This window comes from Lichenostomus cassidix, chromosome Z (genome assembly GCF_008360975.1).
Source record: "Lichenostomus cassidix isolate B80296 chromosome Z, HeHo_3.0, whole genome shotgun sequence".
Classification (NCBI taxonomy): Eukaryota; Metazoa; Chordata; class Aves; order Passeriformes; family Meliphagidae; genus Lichenostomus; species Lichenostomus cassidix.
The window spans coordinates 40,933,085-40,956,275 of NC_139511.1; the positions used below are offsets into that span (position 1 = coordinate 40,933,085).

A 23,191-nucleotide genomic window follows, 5' to 3' on the forward strand; every position below is an offset into this window, starting at 1 on the left:
TGTGACGAATTCCGGAGCAGGAGCGAAGGTCACGCCGGCTCGCAGCGCAGCGCAAGGCTCGCAGGCCCCGCACGGCCCGCCCTCCCGCTCCGGCCATCCAGCTCCGCCCGCCCCTCTCCGTTCCGCCCCGCTCCGGCCGGCTCGCTGTCCAGCCCCGCCCCGCTCCGGCCGGCTCGCTGTCCAGCCCCGCCCCGCTCCGGCCGGCTCGCTGTCCAGCCCCGCCCCGCTCCGGCCGGCTCGCTGTCCAGCCCCGCCCCGCTCCGGCCGGCTCGCTGTCCAGCCCCGCCCCGCTCCGGCCGGCTCGCTGTCCAGCCCCGCCCCGCTCCGGCCGGCTCGCTGTCCAGCCCCGCCCCGCTCCGGCCGGCTCGCTGTCCAGCCCCGCCCCGCTCCGGCCGGCTCGCTGTCCAGCCCCGCCCCGCTCCGGCCGGCTCGCTGTCCAGCCCCGCCCCGCTCCGGCCGGCTCACCGCCCCTGCGGAGGAGGGCACACTGGGCGTGCGGCGCGGGCGCGTCCATTCTAGAGGGTGGCAGGAGCCGCCGGAGCGGTGTGTGGATCGCAAGCCCGAGCTGCCCGCCCGATTCCCCCCTGCCGTTGGTAGCGCCCGGGCGGAGGCGGTGCGAGCGGCGCGGCGCCGCGGCGGGCCCTGGTGCCGGCGCCACAGCCCGGCGCTATGAGGCACCTGCCGTACTTCTGCCGCGGGGAGGTGGTGAAGGGCTTCGGCAGGGGCTCCAAGGAGCTGGGCATCCCCACCGGTGAGCGGGCACGGGGGAGCGCCTCCCGGGAGCAGCACGGGCGGGGTGCTCGCGGGGCTGGGCCCGGCCCTCGGGCTGTGGTCGGCGCCGGGTGGCGGCAGCGCTCCGGCCGGCGAGACGCGGGGCCGGGGGTTCTGCGGCCGGTCCCTGTCGCGACCCCCGAGCGGAGCCGTGCCAGCCTCCTGCCGTGACTAAGCTCGCCCGCCCTCGGAGCCGCCCGGCTGCCCCGCACAGCTGCACTGTTGTCATGGCTTCCGCTTCCCGTCAGCGGCCCTGCTTGTTCCCTATCAACGCTTTTCCCCTGCTACACTGCTAGAATCTTGCACCCTCTTTTGTGTTATCACCTGAACACCAATCTGTAAAGAGATTTCTCTGAGTCTTGATGTTTGTTCCTTTTTTCATCTAATGGTCGTCACGACGTACAGGATGTAGATAAGTGTCACATTCACGGTGCAGTGGTGTGGCAGCTTGGGAAATATCCCTTCACGTAAACCTCGAATTGGAACAAGAAAGGGAGTAGGCATTGGGAATCGCTGCGAGGAAGACAGTTTAAGGGGACTAAAGCAAAGGTTGAAACAGAGCAGGTGGGCTTGGCTTACAGAGAATGTATTTTGCTGTTGCCCATCTCTGTTTCAGTTGTCTCAAGGCAGACAGATGAATAGTGCAAGATAATTTTGACTTTCCTTACACAGACGTTGAAGTCGGCATTCACGTTGCACTACTTCTAACAGACATGGGACTCTATAAGATCACTCTTGGGGTGCTGGATTTCTAACATCTGTTTCTGACAATGCTTCACATTTTTCTCTTGGTTGTTTATAAATGGTGTGTTGGTATTGGGGAACAGGGAAAGGAAGCTGTTACTGTCTGTCAGCTTTGATAAAAATTTGGTAACCATCTATTCCGTATCAATTTGGTGTCTTACCTGAAGAGATCTATTCAGCTGGGAAATAGAGGTGGAGTAGTAATTTTGAGAGAAGGTTAAATTCAGTTAAAAGGAAATTTTATTTTACTGTAAATATGTAGGTTTCGAAGGAAATCTCAAATCCACACATTCCTGTGAAAGGGAACTTGTACAAAATTGACAGATGACTGAATAATTATTGCATTCACTTCTATGTATTTTACTTAATCAGTAAATGTTTTACTAATAAATAGTTCTGAGATGCTGTTTTGTGATGCTAAAGAAAGTTGATTTTTTCCCCCCTCATCTTTCATCTTTTAAAGCTGTGGTAATTGTCCTACAAATGAAATGTGTTCTGGCTGTATAAATGACATATTTATTAATTATTATTGCAGAAGGGAAAGAAATCGATTAAATACAGTGTGTGTGTGTAAGAGATGTAATAATTCTGGTATTGCCACGGTGACTGAACTTTATGAGGCTGTTTTATATTTTACCAAATGGTATGTTGCTTTATTCTTATCATCACCAATGTTATGTTTGTAAATAGTGTGTAGGTAGAGTTTGGCTTTTAAGTATTTATAAATCCTGTTATATCCTTCACTTACACAAAGTCACTCACACTTCACACTTTATAAAATTTTTACAGCTAACTTTTCTGAGCAAGTAGTTGAAAGCTTTCCACCTGATATCTCTACTGGTATATACTATGGATGGGCCTGTGTTGGAAATGGAGATGTGCATAAAATGGTTTTGAGCATAGGATGGAATCCTTTCTATAAGAATATTAAGAAGTCAGTGGTAAGAATTTTGCTTTTTGTGGGATTTTCATTGTAATAAAAGATCAGGAGAATTTTAATAAGGTATGCAGAATCTGGTTGGTGAATGATATCTGGGAATTTTTTGCCATTAGAAATGCACTTGTTATCTATATAATGTTTATATTCTAAGAAGAATATACTGTCTGTAGCCAGAAAGTATGCAGATGTAATTGAGTAAAGTTTATTTTCTTCCTTCTATTCCACCATTTCTTAACTACTTCCAAAATTATAATATAACAGTACTTGAAATGGTGGTTGCTTGAGTTGCTGATAGAAACAATGTATCAGCATTTCAGATAGAAGATGCTGGGGCAACTTAATTTGTAATGATTTTTTTATTAATCCTTCTCTTAAATGATGGAATCCGTACATGAGGTGCTGTGGCTTAACGTACCAAATAAATATTCGAAAGTGTATAAGGATGTAAGGATGGAGAAGTTAAAATCCTGAGCTGTGACAGCGTTTTTCTTGCTGTCATGTGCTGGTGCTTTTCCTTAGTCATGCAGCGCTCTCTTTTATTTGTTGAAAACAGTTTTATTTGGACATGAATCTCTGCTTCTTAGTGTTTGTCTTAGACAAATGTATACTGTAAAAAATTTTTGCTCTGTTGGTATAATGGGTTGGCCTGTTTTGGAGAGGAAGATGTGCATAAAATGGTTTTGAATGTAAGGTGGAACCCTGTCTTAGTCTGGACTCATACTTCAATTTTATCAAAATTCTGTTCTTTTAGAAGATAGTTGTAAAAGCCTTCCTTGAGCCAACTACTTCTATAAAAATCTTCATAGTTATTTAAATGCATCCACTTGTTGAGGAAACAATAACATTTCCTCCTTTGGAAGTCTTACCTTACCTTACCTCTGAGAAGTTTTGGAGCATTTCTCCTGATGTCTGGGGGTATTTTTTTTGTTTATGGTTTTGGGGTTTTTTTTCTCTTTTGAGGGGGTGTGGTTTTTTGGTTTTTAGGGGTTATTTTTTTGTTTGGTTTGGGGTTTTTGGTTTTTTTTGTTGGGTTTTTTTGTTTTGTTTTCTTTCTTTTTCTCTTTATACACTTTTTACTCTTTAAGGGAGTGATTTTTTAAAATTCCATGCAAAGTGCAGTTCTACTTCGTAATACAAACTAAAGCCCTAGCTTTTTTATTTTGGGTAATACATGCTATACTAAATGTCCTTTTTATTTTTATCCATTGAGGAAAATTTAAATGTTGGATATTAGACCTACATGCGTGCAGAGAGGGAAGTAAACTCTAATGTTGATAATAATTGTCCACTTATTTTTCTTCCTTTAGGAAACGCACATTATCCACACCTTCAAAGAAGACTTTTATGGAGAAATTCTAAGTATAGTCATAGTTGGATACATTCGACCAGAAAAAAACTTTGATTCCCTAGGTCAGTATTGGAGGTCTCCCTGAACCTAGTTCTTTTCTGTCTTACTCATGCAAGTTCTGTGTCTTCACTGTATGTCTTTCCATTATGAGATGTTTTATCTGTTAACTTTTGAAATTTTAGTAAAACGTTTTCATAATTTAAAAATAAAAAAAACCATACCCCCTCATCTTCTAATGTATCACACTAAAACCCTGCCTTTTTTTTTTTTACTTGTTTGAGGAGTAATTTTTAAATCATGGGCTTGTCATAAAAGTCAAACGTACTACTTTGTTTTTAAAATGCAATTTTGTTAGGATTTAAACTGAACTGTTAAAGTGTCTTGGCAAAAGGGTAGCGCTGGTAATGAGTAAAAATGCAACTTTGGCATGTTTAAAAGAAGACATTTTAAAAGCAAAGAATTCTGCCTTTCAAACCTCCTAGTTCTATTCTACTACTGTGATTGTTGTTTGATATTTTGTGGTGCCTTATTTTCACTTGTTACTGTGTTCAGAATACAAGTCAACTTTTAAATATCCCTATTCTTCCCTTTTTCAGATGCACTCATTTCAGCAATCCAGGAAGACATTGAAGAAGCCAAAAGACAGCTAGATCTACCAGAACATCTTAAACTCAAAGAAGATAACTTTTTTCATTTGCCAGAAGGGAAAATAGTAAACAATCACTGAGAAAACACATACAGCTTTTTTTTTTTTTTTAAATTCCTTATTCTTATTTTCTCCCTTGTCATGGAGCTTTTATATTTGCACTGCTCTCATAGATTGTTTTGTCTTATATCTGTTATGTAATTGAGATCACAACCAACCATAGAAGATTATTTCAGTTTTCTTTGGTTAAGTCATCATTAGCCCAGTCATACAAAAGGACTAGAGGGCTGTACTAGGTCCTTATAGATAAATTATGTATCCTAAAGTTACCAAGTCTTTAGAGACTTGAGCACATCCAGAACATGACCAAAGTTAATTGTAATCCTAAGGTATGGATAGTTCATTTAATGAAAAATGTCGGATTTTAACATACTGAATGTTTTTACCAGTTTTAGGTAATTCTTAGATCTGGATTTTAGCTTAGAAAATGATGCTGTTGATTGACTCAGAAAATTCTGGTGGTTAGGTATGATTAGATAGCAATGGCAAGATTAATTCTCTATAGTTCTTATTTTTTATATACTACACAGCTGTTGTGGTTGAAGCTGTTACTTTAATTGAAATTATTTATTTTAAGTTTATTTGAAATGGAAGAAATCACTGTTGCTTATTGTGTTGCTAGAATCTGAGCTGTACTTCACAGTTGACTGAACGTATGACAGCACATGATTTGTGTAATTGTGAAGGGGTGTTTCACTTGATTTCAAAAAATGAAGAAAAGTGTGAAAGTTAAAGATAAACTTTAAGGTTCAGGTGCAAAAGATGCAGAAACAATATAACAAGACCTGCTCATTGGGTCTTAAAGTAGGTAATGAGACACAAATCTGCATTTTATGTGCTGCTGGTATTTATTATAGGAAAATCTTGAGGTTATTCACTGCACTGGCAATAAAATGTCTGACTTCAAGGTTTGCATTATTTTAAGGCACAGAAAAATCTCATAAACACTCTGCACTAAGTGCAGGTAAGAGCCAGGGTTTTGGCAGACCAAGTAGATGAAGACACAAATGAAAGCTTTTGGGGATTTATTGCGTAATATATCAAAATTATAGTGAATGTTTTTTACAAGTAGTTGCAGACAGTCCTGCTCTGAAATATGGGGATACAAGTGAGGCTTAGACTACATGATCTCTGAAGGTCCCTTACAACCTTAACTGTTCTGTGATAGGTAAGTGGAAGGAGTGCAATGAGAGTTGATGGTAATTTGAAAATTGAAAAACTTCTCAAAGTGTAATGCATGATTCAGTATCTGCTTTTCCTCTGATAAATTTTTAATCCCTTGGTGACTGTCACATTCATAACTTTTTGACATCACCCTATGGTGTGTCTGGGACATATTCTGAAATTCAAAATACTTATTTGAATATGTCTCAACTATGATTCTCTGCCTGAACTACAATGTTCAATATAGAACGCACAATTTCTGTAGTGCTGTTTGATGAATTTACTCCTTGTCCTATCCTATTAGAATCCTCATTCTGGAGTTTAAGAGAGTTAACAAGGTAGCTGTTTGGATCTTTGAGGCAGGTGCCGTCAGGATGATAGTTCCACTTAATATTGTTTTGAATTATAGGCAGTATTGTGGGCTATTATTAGGGAAGAGGTCTTGAGGAAAGCAAGGGCTCATGTTTGCTCTTCAGGATTTCAGGAGAAAACTGTTTCATTTAAATGAATTGTTCACCAGTGTTGTTGATAGCAGAGGCAGATTCAATACAATTGGGAGAGAGGGACATGGGACAATATACTTTCTTTTAAAGGAGAAGAGAAATACTTTAGTGGGCTTTTACTATAGAATGTGTTGGAAACTATTTCTGAAAAGGCTGTAAATGAATTGCTGCACAAGATAGATGATCGGAATTTTAAAATGGAGAGATGAAGGGAGAATTTTTTTTTTTGTAAAGAGGTTATGCATTCTTCAAATCATAGTAGTGTTAAAATCATATATTTTACTACTACTTTTAGAGAATAAACAGAAGCCACACTAGTCAACAGAATATGTCGTCAACAATACATTGTTTCTTGTTCATCGTGGTACTGTAGCTAAACACTCATAGCTGCCTTTAAAATTGTTTTTTGCCTGTAATGTCATGGGTCTGTGTGGAAACTATGGTGCCTTACGCTGGTTGTCTGAATAGTACTTTTCTGTATCTGCTCATAAATGCCACTATCAAAAATTCAATTCACCATTTGGTTATAGAGCTGCTGTGCTATGGATAGAGGGCAGTAGCAAAGGGAAAACTTGAAAGACTTAATTTGCTCTCAAATCCTAGCTGAGGTATGATACACTGAATTAAGAAACTGCTCTTTATATGTTTGTCTTCAAATTAAAGAAAGTGTTTGTACCTTCATTTGGCTTAGAGTACCTGTCCATATTATTTAAGAGAAAATGCTATACATCACTCTTCAAGCGCCATACATAATTCCTAGTACAGTATGAACTTTTCGAATGATTATATTTTTGTATTATGTACAAGTAGCTGTGTTTTGGTTGATGTTGCTGCACTGTACCATTACTAAAGGAGCTGTAATTGATAAAGTTGTCCTTGTCTTGTATTTCCTTTTCTTTGCCACTCCTAGGAGTGTTAGTGGTCTCGGTTTTGTGCAAAGCTTTGTGGGGGTGATTGCCTAAAATGCTAAACTGACAGAAAAGAGTATTGAGACGTTGTTCAACCATCCTAGTGTAACTGAAAACTGGTCCCACTCTGGGGACTTCAGTGCTTCAGTCTGAGCTTGTTAGAGTTAAAACCTTAGAATTCATAGCCTGAAACTGTTGAATTGGTCTGTCTACACACACACTTTGAAAACTTTTCAAAAAGCTGCTTGTTCTGTTGCCTTTCAGCTGGTCTTAGAATTCAGAGGCAGACATGGTTAAAGGGGTTAAAGGGTTTTTCCTTGGTATTTTAATAGGATCCTAGGTGCACAGCTCTTCAAATGCAGAACACGCTGAGATGCACACCAGTGGGTGGGTAGAATGCATATGGAATTTTATGGACCTTGCAAATTAGCATATCTGTCTAAGATTCCCCAATAAGAAGCTTAATTAATGAAGTAAGGTCTCCCTATTCTAAGAATCCCCCCTAAATGAGGCTAGAACCTAGTTTACAAAACATCATCCAGAGAGAAGGTCTCAACCAACGCTGAAACCTGGAGTTTTGAGATAGTATAGGGCTCTTTGGCCTGCTACTGTGAATGTTTGGTGTTCCTGCTTTACAGAATGCCAAAACTAAGCTAGAATATCAGACTACAAAAATTACGAATATGTAGGCTAAGGGTACAAGGAATGTATAAAGGGTACAGAAAATATAACGAGAGTATAAAAATGTATAAAAGGGTACATAAAAAGGCAAAAAATCATCAGGCATCAGTTCCTTTTAGGATTCAGATAGAAGGAGTTGAATTCTTTTATTTTATGCTTCAACTGCTAAAAATTCATCAAAGATTTATCTACTGCTACTGAAGGAGGGTCAAATCTGTATATTAAAACACATAATTATGGCTCTGGCCCCTTTTGGGAAAACATTTCTCATATTTTACTCTTGGAAACTCTTCATGTGTAGACCTTTATCTACAGCTAAATTTGCATTAAGAAAGAATGTAACGCAGTGGTGGTGCATGTGGTAAGGGTTGTCACATGCTGTGGTTTCTTCAGTGTAAACTGGTATCTGTCAGAAAACATGCTTTTAGCAAGAGTGCCCAGGCTGGAGATACAGATTTGAGACTGAGAAATCCCTGAGCACCTAGATTGTTCAGGACTTTTCTTTAGCAGTCAGCACTATAACTTCCAAGCATCAAGATTTTTCTACTAGTTTTCTTCTGTAACCAAATCAAAATTAAAACCACCTACAGTGTATTTTCCCTCACTTCCTTTCTAGCAAAGCTCAAGAACAGAGACATGGAAAAGGAAAGTTTTCCCTCTATATATCCACTCCATTGAATAGAGAAAAATTAAAGAACACTGGTAGTTTACACGTCCATTTTAAACCAGATTACTGGATTACACGATCATTTTGAAAGAACATTATTAAGGGAGTAAAGAGGTAGTTGTCAGAAGAAAAAACAATGCAGCTAGCTAAATAAGACCTTAGGGCTTGGGAAACTCCATGGATAAATGAGAATAGCAAAGAAAGGGTTATAGGGTGAGGAAAGAAGACAGAGAAAGGTCTTAAGATGAAGCAAAGCTTGTGAAGCGTTTTGGGTTTCTGAATTTGTTTCCTTCATCACATCTTTCTCAGGATGGTGGCTGGAGGAAGGCAGGAACATACAAGCACTGGCTTTGTGCAGACAGGATTTGTGGATTTGAACAGATGTGGATTTGAATTTCTCTAGTATTTTTTCCAGAAAGCAGTATCTTAAATCCTTTTGTGCTGAGTTCTCTGTGTGTTTATTTTTGGTTTCCTTGGTTGTACTGTTTTCTGTGAGCCTTCCCCAGAGGTGGTCCATGACTAATAAATAATTCCCTCTGAATCCGTAGCTCTTGGACAACTGGCCCTGTATAAGGTTTGTGACTCTTCTTGGTCTCCCTGTGCACTCTTGGCAGGCAGTTGGAATTAAGATCACCATAAAACCAATGTGGTTCTTTAGGTATCTGGCTTAGGCATCCTTTGCCACTGTTTTTAAAATGCCATGCTAAAATCTTTCTCACAATTCTCTTCTTCATGCTGGGTTCTTCTAATATGATCCATCATCAGTTGGTTGTTGCTCTCTCAAGAAGACTCCTTTAAGGCAGTTGCCTGCTATCTTGTAAAACATGGGCATTTTCACCCCACTCATACAGCATAAAATCATGCACTCTTTCTGCTGCTTTTAAGGTCCAAGCTTCTCATCTGAGCTGTCATTTGAATCCTGCCAAAAGCATTGCTTTTCTGGATGGAAACAAGATGCTAATACTGCTTCTCTCATGCACATGATAAATTCAAAACATGGTTGTAATGTTATGCCCAAACCAGAGGAAAACCCCTGGGGAAAAAAGCATTTGAAAAGAATTCAGAGCTCTTAATTTTTTGAATGCATGCTCAGAAATGTAGTTTTGTACTAGTCTTACTTGAAATAATGCAGGCCAAATTATTTTAAGGAAGATTTTATTTTTACAATGCTTATTTATTATTTTGGGAGGGGGTTTTTTGAGTACGGTTTTATGTGTTTGGGGTTTTTTTTAACTATTGAGAGTTGGTATATACAAAGCTTTCAATAAAAAGATTATGTTAGTTTGAGAACTCAACTGGCAAAATGGTTTCTACAAACCTTTCTTGAATGGATTGATTTAAGGCTGCTTAAGTGTACTTTGTGTTAAATCTGAAATTTGGTAGGAGTCAGGTTAGAGGAACCACTAGCAATAATAAAGCGCAGTGTTAATCCAAGCAAGGGTAGAATAGCAGGCTATCACAACGCCTTTTTCAATATCACCATTTGAATTTACTTTTAATTCTATTTGTTCCTTCCTTTGTTTTCCCTGGAGAACTCATCCAGGTGAGAACTTGAAGTGACACATCAGATGTGCCTTTTCAAGTACCTTGTTATTATATTGCTTTAGATAAATACAGATCCTTATTTTGACCTTTTAAATCTTCATATGATTTTGTATTCCTCTTTGTTACTGAATGTGCAATGATTAAATCCAAAGTGGGCTCCACAGAACTCTTTCAAAGTTACAGGGTAATCATGAGGTCTTTAGGAGTAACTAACACCCAAAAAAATCCATTTTAAAATTACAGCATAAAAAATTAGTCTTTCTCAGATTTAATTCATTTGTAAAGATAAGTCTTGAACTATTAAGAGCTCTAGAGCTGTTTATTATATAAAATGTGAAGGAACTATTCTAAGGCTCAGTCTATTCTCTTACTGTGGACAGCTAACCATACTGCCAACAAATAATAGTACTTTCATGCACATTTGTGTAAAGACTTTATTCTTCACAGTGAGGGGCTGTAAAGAGCATCCTCTTCTGTAGTATTATCTATTTCAGCAATGCTAAAAAAATTAGTGTGTCCCTTTAAAGTAAATTACCCACTGAGGACCATTTACTCCTTTTGGCTTAGTTTGAAAGTGCCGAACCACTTGAAAAGATGAATGCAAAATTTCTGTTGTAAATGCTCACTGCTTATTTCAGTTTTCTGTAGCCCAAGAAGATTGTAAAGAAGACGAAGTGCTTTTTGCTAGTGTACTTCTGGACTGTATTTTGCTTTGCAATAAATCCAAATTCTCTGTGTGTGATGAAACACTATTTAAACCACCAGAATCAGATTAACTGGGTCTTGATGATGTACAGAATATTTCTGATATTTTTCATACAAACAGTGCACACTGTGCAGGTGCTTGGTGGAAGAGGTCATGTCATCAATGCAGTTCCAGTGGGAAACATACTGCAAGATTATGAGGAAAAGCATCAGCTTTGAGGAGCACACATGGACCAGATGGTACTAACAAGTCTGGGTACAAGAGCTATTGTATTATGAATTGCTTTCCAACTATAATTGGAATACTATAATATAGCAGTTAACTACTATAATAATGGTATATATAATACTATGATATTGTAGTAAACTGCTGGCACCCACCTCAGTGACATTAGATAAGTAAGCCCATCTTGTTTACCTGCATGTTTTGGTGGTGACTGGCATGGCTCTTGGTAAAAGTTTAAGGGCACACTTTGAGTGGATGATTGTAGTAGTTACAGTGCACACACATATTGGCAAAGGATTTGCTCTCTAAAGCATGGACAGAAATATATTCTCTTACAGCAGCATGCATCTGAAAGCCTACAAAATAGTTAGGTAAAGCTTTAGGAAGAACTGCTTTTAGAAACCATGCCCTCCTCGTGATCTGTGTTGGCTGAAATCTTGAGCTTAGCATGCTAGGAAAATATTAAATACAGTGCAGTGATTTTTAAAGAAAGGCAGCAGAGCAAAAAATCCGCAAAATAGTAAGGATTTCTCTAAAAGACTTAACTTCCATCCTATTCACACTGATCTTCCTTGTCCCCCAGAAGTCCAATTTGAAATATGTATTGAACTGTTGCCATCCTATCCCATATATGCCATATCTTCATCTCCAGTCTCACTTGATGTTCTCGTAATAGTTGCTTATGTGGGAAGGAAAGGCTCTCATGTGCTCCTTCATTAACAGCTGGGTCTTTGCCTTGCTTTATTCTCCAGATCCATATAATGGTCCCAAATAAAAGGGGAAGCCAAATCAGCTGTTAAGAAAGTAAGTGGTTTGGATTTTGCTCTCTGGTGTTAGAATGGATCATAATGCACATTCATCTGATAACAGCAATTAAAAATCAGAAATTATGTGAGGTCAGGTAGGAGGGGGTCTTTGTTTTAAATGACATGGTGGAAGTGTAGGTTAGAGTACCATTTTTAATGTGGTGGAGATAGTGCCTTACCCTTCCAACTACCACAGTTGTACTCTTGTAGCTGTGATGGTATAAGGCTAAAGAAAAGGGGGTTGGTAGGACAACTACAGGGATTTTTATTAGATTAGGAATAGCCAGAAGCAGAGAAGCTAGCAGGGACACAAACACAACTTACTTCTAACCTTAGGCTGTAAACACAAAACATTCAGAAATATTTTTAACTTTGGTAGCTAGAAAACATTGACAACTGGTTGTGTGGCCAGAGCCTGCTTTTCCCAATTGTACCAGTTTGGTTTAATCACATTTTTTCACTCCACAAATCTATATGCAAGATGCTGGAGCTATTTCAAAGCCAATGAGGTGATTTTCACATGATGGCACAGATTGCTATCTATTGAAAGAGGTACTTTTAAGTCAACAGTTTTATGAAAAGCATCCATGTTTTAAAAAATGTAAGAGAGAAGGTGACATGTCCTGGATCAGCTGCAGTAAGCCCTGCCTATTCTGCTGATGGAGCAGAGGCAGTATGTTGTGTGCCTTCAGCTCAGCAGCACACTTTAGCTCTTTTCTGCTTTTCATTTTTGCTAGTCAGTCATAAGGCCCTTGAATGCCAGTACTGCTCTTCAGCAAGGCCATCCCTTGGGATTTTACTACAGTAAGAGCAATCTGCACTGTCTGCCAGTTCGAAGTCACCACAGCAGGCTGGGCAGCAGCCTTCTTCATTGTACAGCAGCATGTTAGCTGAACATAAGAGAGGAACAAAAATATGAATATTAAAAGATAACCTATCTTTACAGGAATATTCTCCATTGTTCACATTGTGTTCAATAGTTAAAAGTTGGGTGTATAAATCACAGGTGAAAACGCCTCTAAATGGGCACCTCTTACCCTGGTTTCTCCTGGACTTTGTATTCATTGACAAAACAATCTGAGTTGTGCGTTCCGCCCAGTAAATTTTATCTCTATGCGCAAGATATGCACCCAAATGCTCTTTGTCCTCGAAAAGCAATTAAGGCAATATCAGAACAGAAAAAGTCATCTAACTTCCCTTCAAATACACACTGAGTACTTTTGTCTTCACAGCGAATCACATGTGTGATGTCCAGCAGGAGAAGGTCCATATTAAAAAACAGATTAATCCTGGTTTTGAAACTGTGCGCCCACAAAGCATATTTCATTAGTGTTTTGAAATTTGTGAAAAAACTCTTCATGAACTGCAAAGACTGTTATAGGCTTTCACCTTTTTTCTTTTTCCCTCTTATCATCATTCTGTCATCTGCCCTGAAGAGGGATCCCAAAGAATTTGCAGGGTCTTGATAGGCTCCTTTGTATAATGCACAGAACAGAGAAAGCTGCAGACTGTCAGGGCAAATGAGGAACATGAAATCCAGGCTGAAGTGCTGAGCCTCTGCAGATGTCAGCAAAGTGTCAGCTGTTGCAGTCAGTGCTGCACAGCCCAACCAGTAATTGAGGGTCTGGAAGGAAGAGTGAGCAATGGCAGAGCAGTTTAGGAGGGGTGAGACTCCCTTGTTCTATAAGCTATACTAAACATTTAATGCTTGTATTTTATATGCTTCATTGACTTTTGGTCTTTGTTTAAGGAAATAAATTCTGGCAGACATTTATTGTGAAAAACTCATTGTAGCCTTAACCAATTATGTTCATAGGGCCATTCTCCTCTCTAAGCTGATTACCCAGCTTTTTTATTTTCTCTAGTCAGCTCCAGTTTCCCCTGGCACCCACAGCTAATTGTGGTGCAGGTGTGAGCTTTAATGGCAAGCAAACCAGATGTCTGCCTTCCATGGTGAGGTCAGAGGCAAAAGAAGAGCAGGTTGGGACACCCAGAATATGAAGTCAGTTTCAGTGGACAACAAGAGCATCCAGGAGCCAGACTGCACCTCTGTGGGGTCACCCAATAGCAGAGTCACCTCTGTGCAGAAATAATGGAGCAAGATGAGCCAGAAGGTGCTAGCTTAAGGAGGACGGTATAGTGGGGAAGGAAGAAAAAGCGGTAACTCAGGTCCCTGAGACTGGAAACATTCATCTGAGTCACTGGGTCCAGGTGCAGCATATTTACCTGGATGTTGGTGAGGATGTCTGTTTGAAGAGCGGCTGGCAAATTTCTCTGAGGGGCATGAATTAGGATTATTAGAAAGGGCTGCAGTTTGGGCAAGTGTGTAGCACACAGAAGCCCAAAGCCTCATCCCCACTGTAATGCTATTTTCTCTATTTCTCCTTTCTGAAAGGCTGAAATCCTTTTCAGCCAAGCCCACCAGCCAGTCAGGTAATGACAAGGAAAAATAGTGGCTACAGAAGCACAGAAACCTGACCAGTTTCTACCTATTCAGAAATAATAGTGCAAATAGAAGATTAGTGAATCTGCATAATCGGAGTGTTAGCAAAATCACTGCTGCCTCCCAGAAAAAAAAAAAAAGCCACTTCTCTTCAGTGTGGTCTGTCCCACCAACTCATCCTGCCATCTGAAATCAAGACAAGTGCATGTGGGGGGGGGGTGTGTGCCTCATCCCCAGCCCCCAGGGGCTGCAGAGACCACCCCACTCCTCTGTGTTTTCTTGAAGAAGGCTTTGACTAGTTTCTTTGCACTATCTCTGTATTAGTTATGTATTTTGGTATAGATTAGTTGTAGCATTAGCTACTCCACTAGTGGAGTGAAGAACTAGAGACACACAGTTTTAAATATGCCTTTTCCATTTTCCTGTAAGTTTCATCATTCTTAGGGAGAATGATCATTTTGTTCTGCTTTCTTTAGCCATTTTCAGTGTAAGGATGAGGATGTCTTGCTAGGTTTCCTGCAGTGGCAAGGCCCTAAGAGTTTAGGTAACTTCTTTCTCTCACTGACATACTGTCTATATTTTCTTTTTTATTGTAGAAAATAAGTTTTCCTACAGAGTGGATTAAAATGTACATCAGCTTAGTCTGTCTAAATGTCCCTTGGGGCTGGAGGGTAGACTCAGTCTCTCAACTCTACATGTACCTAGCCATGCTAGCACACGAACATTTTCAGCTTGCTTATGCAAGTAACACTCAAAATAACTTGCTGATGACCTTTCATCACTCTAGTGAGATGCAGAAATTCACTGTCACCAGACTAAGACTATTCTCTTGTTTAATATTTTTTCATTACTCTGTTATTGAACAAATCCTTACAGAGTATCCTACTTGGTGTCATCTCTAAGAATATAAGGAATGCTCTAAGAAAGACAGATGTTTGGTCTTAATTTTGTTGAATTGAGAAGTCCTCACATTTTCCATTCTTCTATCCCCACTGCTTTGTAAATCCTAAGATTTTTTTTTCCCTTTTAGATGGCAGTCATTTGGCAAGCTCTTAAGAAGTGTTGTATGGTTGATGGTATATTGGACAGCCATATAGTTTTAATGAATGTATTTCACTTTACTCTAAAACCTTAGCTGAAGTAAAACCCCCTCTGTTTCTGGTGTCTGCCTGCAGCTGGATGTCCTCCATTCTGTTGTCAGTGACTTCAAAAAATTTCAGAACTTTTCAGGGCTGAATTCCGTGGCTAAATTCTGACTTTTCCATTGAATATGGAAAATTGTATATGGACTACATATGTGATATATATAAATTCTCATTTTTATTCTTTGCATCCATCTACTTTACCCTGGCTTATGTTTTGTTTAATTTCTGAATAGTTTTAAAAATTTAACCCTGGTTATGAATGTGAAGAAATAAGCCAAAAACATGACTGAATTACATGTTAAAAGGGACCTTGATCCTGTTAATTGTTGTAATGACAAAAAAAAAATAGCATTAAGACAAGGTTCTTGTAAAATTGAGAAGAAATTAACTACTGCTGAAGAATGCAATTTCAAAACCATTTAAAGCCTTGCAAGTAAAAATAAAGATGTTTCTTTAAGGTGAGGTACCAGGCCCCCCCACTCCCTCCCTTTAATATTTGCTTCTTTATCAGCTTTTGTTGTTTTCTGTAGTAGTTGCTGGTCACATGCAGAGGGGAACATACACAAGCAGGTAGTCAATATATTTCACATGAGTGACAGACTTCAATGTTACAATCAGATATAAATGTTTAAATCCCTCCATTTGTGTACTTCTCTTGCCAGCAAGAGGAGTGGAATTAGACTTTCTTTTATTCAAAAAATTCTTTCTTTCTTTTTTTTTTTTTTTTTTTTTTTTTTTTAATGTCTAAAACTTCATAGAATGGGTAGTTGTGATACAAAAGATTTTTCCTACTTTTTTGATACAAAAGATTTCTTCCTACTGTTTCAGTAGGAAATTTTTTTTCAGGGTATTGCTTCCAGTAATATAACTAGAAGTTTCCCCAAAACAGTCTCGCAAAGTTGCAAAGAAAATCAGTCACGAAAAGATAAAATATTTATCCTTGGCCTTTGAACCACTGTTAAATGAAAACAGCAAATGACTGGGTTTAGTCGCAGAAAGATCTTTAACTTGTCAGTTAAAATTTCACTCAGGATGTTGTGACAGGTTGTTGCATAATGTTGCAGGTGAACTAATTAATTTGTAACAGAGTTTCTTGCCTTCATGGGAAGATTGCCCACTGGGGACTTAATCTCTCCTGTTCCAGCATATCATTCATAGTTCCTTGTATAAAAACAAGTCTCAAAACAAATACTTAGTCATGTCTTCTTGTTGAACTGTTTCATGGCACTTTTCCTACCCCAATGTCTGCCATGCTTTACTTGAGGATCCTGTAATTCTGCTTTAAATGTTCAGTCTGTAGCTCTTCTGATTGGAAGTAAAACTTGTAAATGTAAAAATCCCCTGTTTATGATGTGTGAATCTGAAGTTATTACGAAGTCATGGATCAGAGGCTACTATAAACTAGCCACATTCTATAAATGGGCCATTTAGTCCCGATGAACCCCTCTTTTATTATTGTTATACTGTTACCGATTTTTAAAGACAAAAGCCTAGTGTTTCAGACCTACTAAGCTGGTTTTATCAATATGTGTATTTTCTTGTTGGTTGTTGGGCATTTCTATATGGTTTTCTTTCACCTAAGCTTAAACACCTTTTCTTTAAAAATCTTATTCAGACCAGGCTCTGCCTTAGTGTCACACTGATTCTTGCATCTTTATCAGAATGAGTGACAACTTTGTCATGCATCCAGCTCAATCTCCTCTGTCTGTTTCTGGAAACCAATGAACTGATCACACTATTCCATTTCTTGAGCTAAGGTTTAGTTAAATTAGAAGTTACTGTTTTGCTCTGCCCATACAATCTATTCCAGCACTTAGAAACGTCACAGTTCTTGGAAATCTTAGGTACAAACCCTGAAACTTCCTACAAAATTTGTTGATGAGAAGATGGCAACACCCTTTCAAAAGGTCACAGGGATCTCATTACTGCAAGGTGAGGGTGCCTTGGTCCGATGGCATTATGAACGCATTCTTTTTTATATCTATATACCTTTATTTTTTTCAGGTATCTCTATGAAAACACACAAAATGGGTGACAAGGAAACACAGCTAGCCTAATTTAATGCAGTTCTGAACTGGAAAAAATAAGTTCTCAGTCCCAAAATCTGCCCATACTTCCTGTGATAATCTTCTGTCAGATGAAACCTACCTTAAATCAGTACAGTTTTCTCACCTATGGATTTTTTCTGGACTCTGCTGTGGTACAGCACGGTCTGATTCCAGATATTTGTATTGTAAATTGTAGAACTGTTGGTTTTTTTTTTTGGTTTTTGTTTGTTTGTTTGTTTTGGTGTTCTTTGTTTTTTTCTCTGTGCAGGAATATGTCTTACAGGATGACTCCAATTTAATGCTAGAAAAAATAGTGCTGGTCTGTCATATCCTGATACTGTATTACAGCACAAGCCAAGAATAGATTCACAGGAAAGGAAATCACCACCTCTTTCAGCAACAGCAGTTTCCTTCGAAACCTTGTAAGTGAATGTTTGTTCCAAGTGGCTGGAGAGGATTGCCCAGATCAGAGCTGGAGGCATTCTGCCTGCAGGCATTTTAGAGGCAGAATTCAATAGAATGAGTCACGGACAAAAAGAATAGCATAGTAGTGGCAGTAGAAGTAGCAGTGGTGGTTTTGTGGTTTTCAGTAAACATTTATGCTTTCATGTGCCTACAGCAGTGCTTTTTAAAAGCTAGGACTACCATATTTGGTATCTTCTGCAGAGCCAGATTGTATGAGATTTTTCTATCTTTTCTGTTAGGATCGCAAGGTTATTCATTCACTCATAAAGGCGCTTCAAATGCGTACTGCTGCTTTATGAGTTTTACCCATCCATTTTAAGAATTAATGTTGGTTGCCCTACCAACAGGGAACATCTGCCCTTTTTCAAACTCTGCACAATAGAACAGTAATAGAATTAAGAATGAAACAAATGACATGAGTGACTGGGTGTGTGAAGAAACAATAAAGATCAGAAAATACCTCCAGACTATTGCAGGAGGGAACCAGAAGGATTAATACTGTTCATCAGTTGTGCTGCTAAAATAATCCTGACTGCCTCACTGTAAGTTAGAAAAATAGAAGTCAGCCTGGAAATATAAAGTCTTCTAAAAATCCACTGTTGGCCAAAAATTGTATAAGAAACTACACCCCAAACTCACTCACTCACTCACTCACTCACTCACTCACTCACTCACTCACTCACTCACTCACTCAATCTCACCACCTACTGCTTTAAAAAGAATAAAGTTAAGATAATGGAGAATGGAACTAAAGAACTAAAGCTCTTCTAGTTGATTCCACCAAGTTTCACAGCACTTACATGATACTCTTCTGTTATTTGAATTTATAGGATAGAAAAGGCAATAAAGCCATATACAATAAATTCTTCCATTTTGTCACAAGTTTGAAACGAGAAGGTTTAATTTTTGTTCAAAATTGTAGAAACACAATTGAGTTTGGCCTGCACACATGTTGAAATAGGAAGGAGGCAGAATCACTGGGCACTTCTATGTGCTGATATCAGGATTCACATCATGCTTTGTCTTTCTCTAAATTGTAGGGAAAATAGAACTTAATAATTTTGAGAGAGGCCCATTTACCTTTAACAGGTGATTCACACATAGCATTTATTCGAATCCAAAAGAGGAAGAAAAATATTTCCACTCCATGAAGAATGTGTCCACAACTGGTGACAAATATTAATGGGACAAAGTAGACTTGAAATTAGGTGGGCAGAGAAAAACTGAAATAAGTTCTTCTAGAATGGTCAGCTACATGCTCATGTCATGTCACACTTTAGGCACTTCAGTGAGCATTTTATCAGATGTTTCTTTATGTGTCTATTTTTCATGCAGTAGAAACAATAGAAGTACTTATATTTTTAAGGGTAATTCAATTAATTTTAGTAATGTTCAATAACCTATACATCTGGACATTTTAAGCATTCTAAAAAAACCCCTACTGTTAATCTCACATAGATTTATATTTTATGGCTTCAAATATTTTAAGTAGACAGCAAAGTCTTAAAATTCAGAATTATTTTGTCAGGAAATAAGTGAGACCACCCTTATTGCCTTGTAAGGTTATTTCGCTGCCTAAAGTGTATTATACCTTGTAACTTACCAAATTATAAATTAATAATTAAGAAGTAATGTTATGGCAGTCCAAAATGTTTAATAGTAGAAGTCTTACAACTTATTTGTAAATGTGAGGACGTAGTAATTTACTAGATTTGTCACTTCTGATGTAATACTGTTTCCTTCTGAGATGCCATTACATCAGGTATCAGGACTATGTGTTAATTTTTCCTTACTGATCATTTCCAGTATTCATCTCTCTAAAAAGTATATTTTAAAATATATTCAATGTTCATACATAAACAGTGCTATCTTTGACTATATATAGATGTCTTTCAAAACATGTCTCATGGATGAAATTTTCAGGACTCCAAAGGGCAATTCTGTACTTATCTCCCATAACCAGCAAATAAAAGTACCCATGCCTGTGTACCAAAGTCCTTCCTTCAATCTCCATTTGTTTTGAAGTGCTTATACTGAAATGAATGAAACTGAACTGTGCAGAGGGAGTTAAAAGCAAAAGAACATCAGTAGCCCCAACATTTCTTCTTCCTAAGAGCTCAGCTCATAAGCGGCCCCCACATAAAAAGGGACAATACAACCAACAATGGTACCAAGGCAAGGGTTTCTTTTTTTCTGTATGATGGACTTTCCTTGTTAGACAAACACTTGAAAAATGCCACTGTTTTCCTAGTGGAATACAAACCAAAGGAAAACAGCACGGGAATAAATCCTTTGGCCTTTTATCACCATATGAGTCACCAGCACAGTAAATACAGTGGAATTATTCAGGGCTGTTACAACTAGAAGTCCGGGTCTGATAAAACTAGGCTCAGCACCCAAGAAAACAGGTGTCTGCATATGTATATGTATATGTATATGTATATGTATATGTATATGTATATGTATGTCTTACAACTTCCTTCTTATGTGGCACATAAAACTTAATGCCTTTTTATGTCTTTTTCCTTGAAGACTGCATCTTACTAAGGACTTTATTTAGTTTGTTTGAAGTGCTGTTTCTTGGTAACATCAGGTATTAACAGGAGTCTGAAGCATGCATGCCTGCTGGTATATCTCAGGAAAATACATAAGAAAATTCACATTTCTCAAATCTGGAATCCTTGGCAGAAGAGGACATCCTCTAAACTTACTGTCTATACCTTTGGTTTGAATCAATTGCCCATGATTTAGTCCAGTGCTAAGATTCCTTGAAAAAAAATGCCTGCCTAACATTAAGTACTTATGCAGAAGGTACTGGACTTTTGAGTCATAGTAGCCCATCTCATGCATGCCAAGTGGTACTTAGATGCCTCAGTTTAGGTAGCTGGTCTAGCCCCTGTAGTTAGGAGATAGGTTAGCAGCCAGGTTAAATTCACCTTCAGTATTTTTGTTCTCTATGCTTGGAGGGCTTTTATCCAATGGAGATATATGCATATGTATTAATATTTTTAAGTAAATAGCATGGGATTTCAAAGGCTTACAAAGAAATGAATAATTTTGTTTCATGTGAAGTAATTGCTATCATCAGTGAAGATAAAATTAGCTGTTTGCATGGGTCAATGAGTGCAACACAGGCTACTGAACTGTTAAGCAAATTCAAGTTGCCACATGCATTGAATAAGACAAGAAATCTGGGAAAAATTGTATGCTATTGTGAGATTAAAGTTGCTAACATAACACATACTTGCAAGTGGCAAATTCATATTGTGAAGAAACCCATATAAGGCAATTCTGATGGTTAACTCTAAAAAGTCTCTAAAACCTGTTATATTTTAAATTTAGTGATATTTGTTTTTAAGCGAATAAACTCCCAAAGTATAAAAGGAAATGTATCCATTAATTGATTTCTCTTACATGTTGCTAGCTGGAATCTTTTTTTCTTGACATACGTAAATTCATGTAGAACTTACAAACTTACGCCACAGAGCTATGAATTATTTATTGTGCTGTAATTATTATGCTCAATTTCCCTTCAAAGCATTTTGATTCCTTAGAGTATGGTATGACCCAAAAAGGAAATATAAAGGAATTTAATTTTCTTCTGGTGGAATTCAGGGAGAAGTTTTTTTAAAAAAAGTGACAAGATAAAATTAAAAAATTTCTTATAACATCTCACCATAGCAAAGAAACATACACCAAATACTGACATGGTTTATTAGGGTAAAAATGTCATTTTGATATTATAATTTTGAGACATTATTCCTTTTAATATCCAGATAATACAATATTCTGTGTATGAATATTTGCATTAACTCTGAACCTGACTAATACACCTTAGGAAATTACAAGGCTATTTTAGTAGCATAAGCACCAGGGAAGTGAAATACTTCAAATTTATGAGGGAAAAGAACTTGTCTTAAATAACGCATTTTAGATGGATGAGGTTGATGTTGATTTGGGTTTCTTTTAAAAAGTAATAAATTTTGAACTGTCAGCTGTTCATTTCAATTTAGTATAATACAGTATATAGTCAGTACATGGTATTGTAATCCTTATAATACTATGCAGAGAATAATATCCCAATTCACTTTTTAACACATGTCAAATATGAAAACTTACTTCTGTGTCTTGGCTCAGAATAGGGTAATACGGGAGACTAGCAAGATAATCTGCATTCTGCTTCATGGAACCTTTGATCTAGGACTTATACATTTAAAAAGTTTGACCTTCCAGAGAGGAGTAGGCACTCACAGGATTGAATTGTAAACTTGGAGAGCCTTGTAAGTACATGATCAGCATTAATGTCAAATTTAATTTAATGTTGCTGCTCTTTGTCTTTCCTTTCATTGATTTCTCCAGCTGTGTCTTCTATATGGAACACCACTTTATTAACTGGTGTAACTGGGTTAAATTCTAAAATATTAACTTAATTAAATTCTCTACCAAAAACAGTTGTTCATTTTCTTAGTTTTCCTCTTATCTGCTCCTTTTCTGCTGCTGTGGAAATGAAGAGGGGAAATTACTCCCTTGAAAGCCTGAGATGCAACTTACAACAACAGGTGAGGAAGAAAAGGATTTGAGTACTTAAGAGTTACAAGTACTTTTCCTTCTCTGTCTATATGTGGGACATTTATTCCGAATCCTGAAACCACAGTAATTTTGTGATGTAAGAGACTCATTCCTCAACCATCCTGTACTTATATCCTGGTAAATGACATTGTTGTATTGTGCTCTATTCTAACTGTGGCTAGCACAGGCTTTTCCCATGAGAATTCTTCTTGTGTTTTATAAATAAAGATAAAGTTTGGATGTTTTTGGAACAGTGTCCCAGAACTTGGGCAGTGCAGGCCTGGCCAATCAGGCCTGGGGGAAGGCTTATGACTGACCAATCTGGGTGACTTTTGAGAACTCTATATATGTGATGAAATCAAAACAATAAAGGTCATTCCTTCTTGCCACTGAGAACTGGTGCCTTCATTACTCTGCTAGCTGCTCAACAGCGACATCTAACCTTTTCTGGGGAATGAATGCTTGGAAGGAATTAAATGTAGAGAGTAAAAGGGTGAAGGAGAAAAGAAGATAAAACAGACAGGCAGACGGTAGTCTGTAGTACATCTCCTTAATAAAAGTAAAGATAGAAGATGACACTTTTCTCTGAGGTTTTGGAAGCTTTATGAAAGTTGTAAATGTAATTAGGTGTATTGGTAACAGTATTATATAGGAATAGTCCTCATAAAGTTTAATATTCTATATGTTTATGGGTTGCGTGTGTGCATATTTATATACACCTTTAGATGGCAGGAAAAATACAAGTATTTTATTTATAGTAGCCATTTCAGAGCTGTCTCAATATTATCTCATATTCTGGAAATTGTT

General features: G+C 38.3%; 1 protein-coding gene across 1 annotated transcript; it reads left to right on the plus strand.

The window, feature by feature from the left end:
* Positions 1 to 489: 489 nt before the first annotated feature.
* Positions 490 to 7,045, plus strand: RFK (riboflavin kinase). The gene is made up of 4 exons (XM_085041834.1): positions 490 to 751; positions 2,305 to 2,456; positions 3,763 to 3,865; positions 4,400 to 7,045. Exons 1-4 carry the CDS (start codon positions 670 to 672, stop codon positions 4,528 to 4,530), a joined length of 468 nt encoding a protein of 155 aa, XP_084897960.1. The 5' UTR covers positions 490 to 669; the 3' UTR covers positions 4,531 to 7,045.
* The last annotated feature ends 16,146 nt before the right edge of the window (positions 7,046 to 23,191 follow it).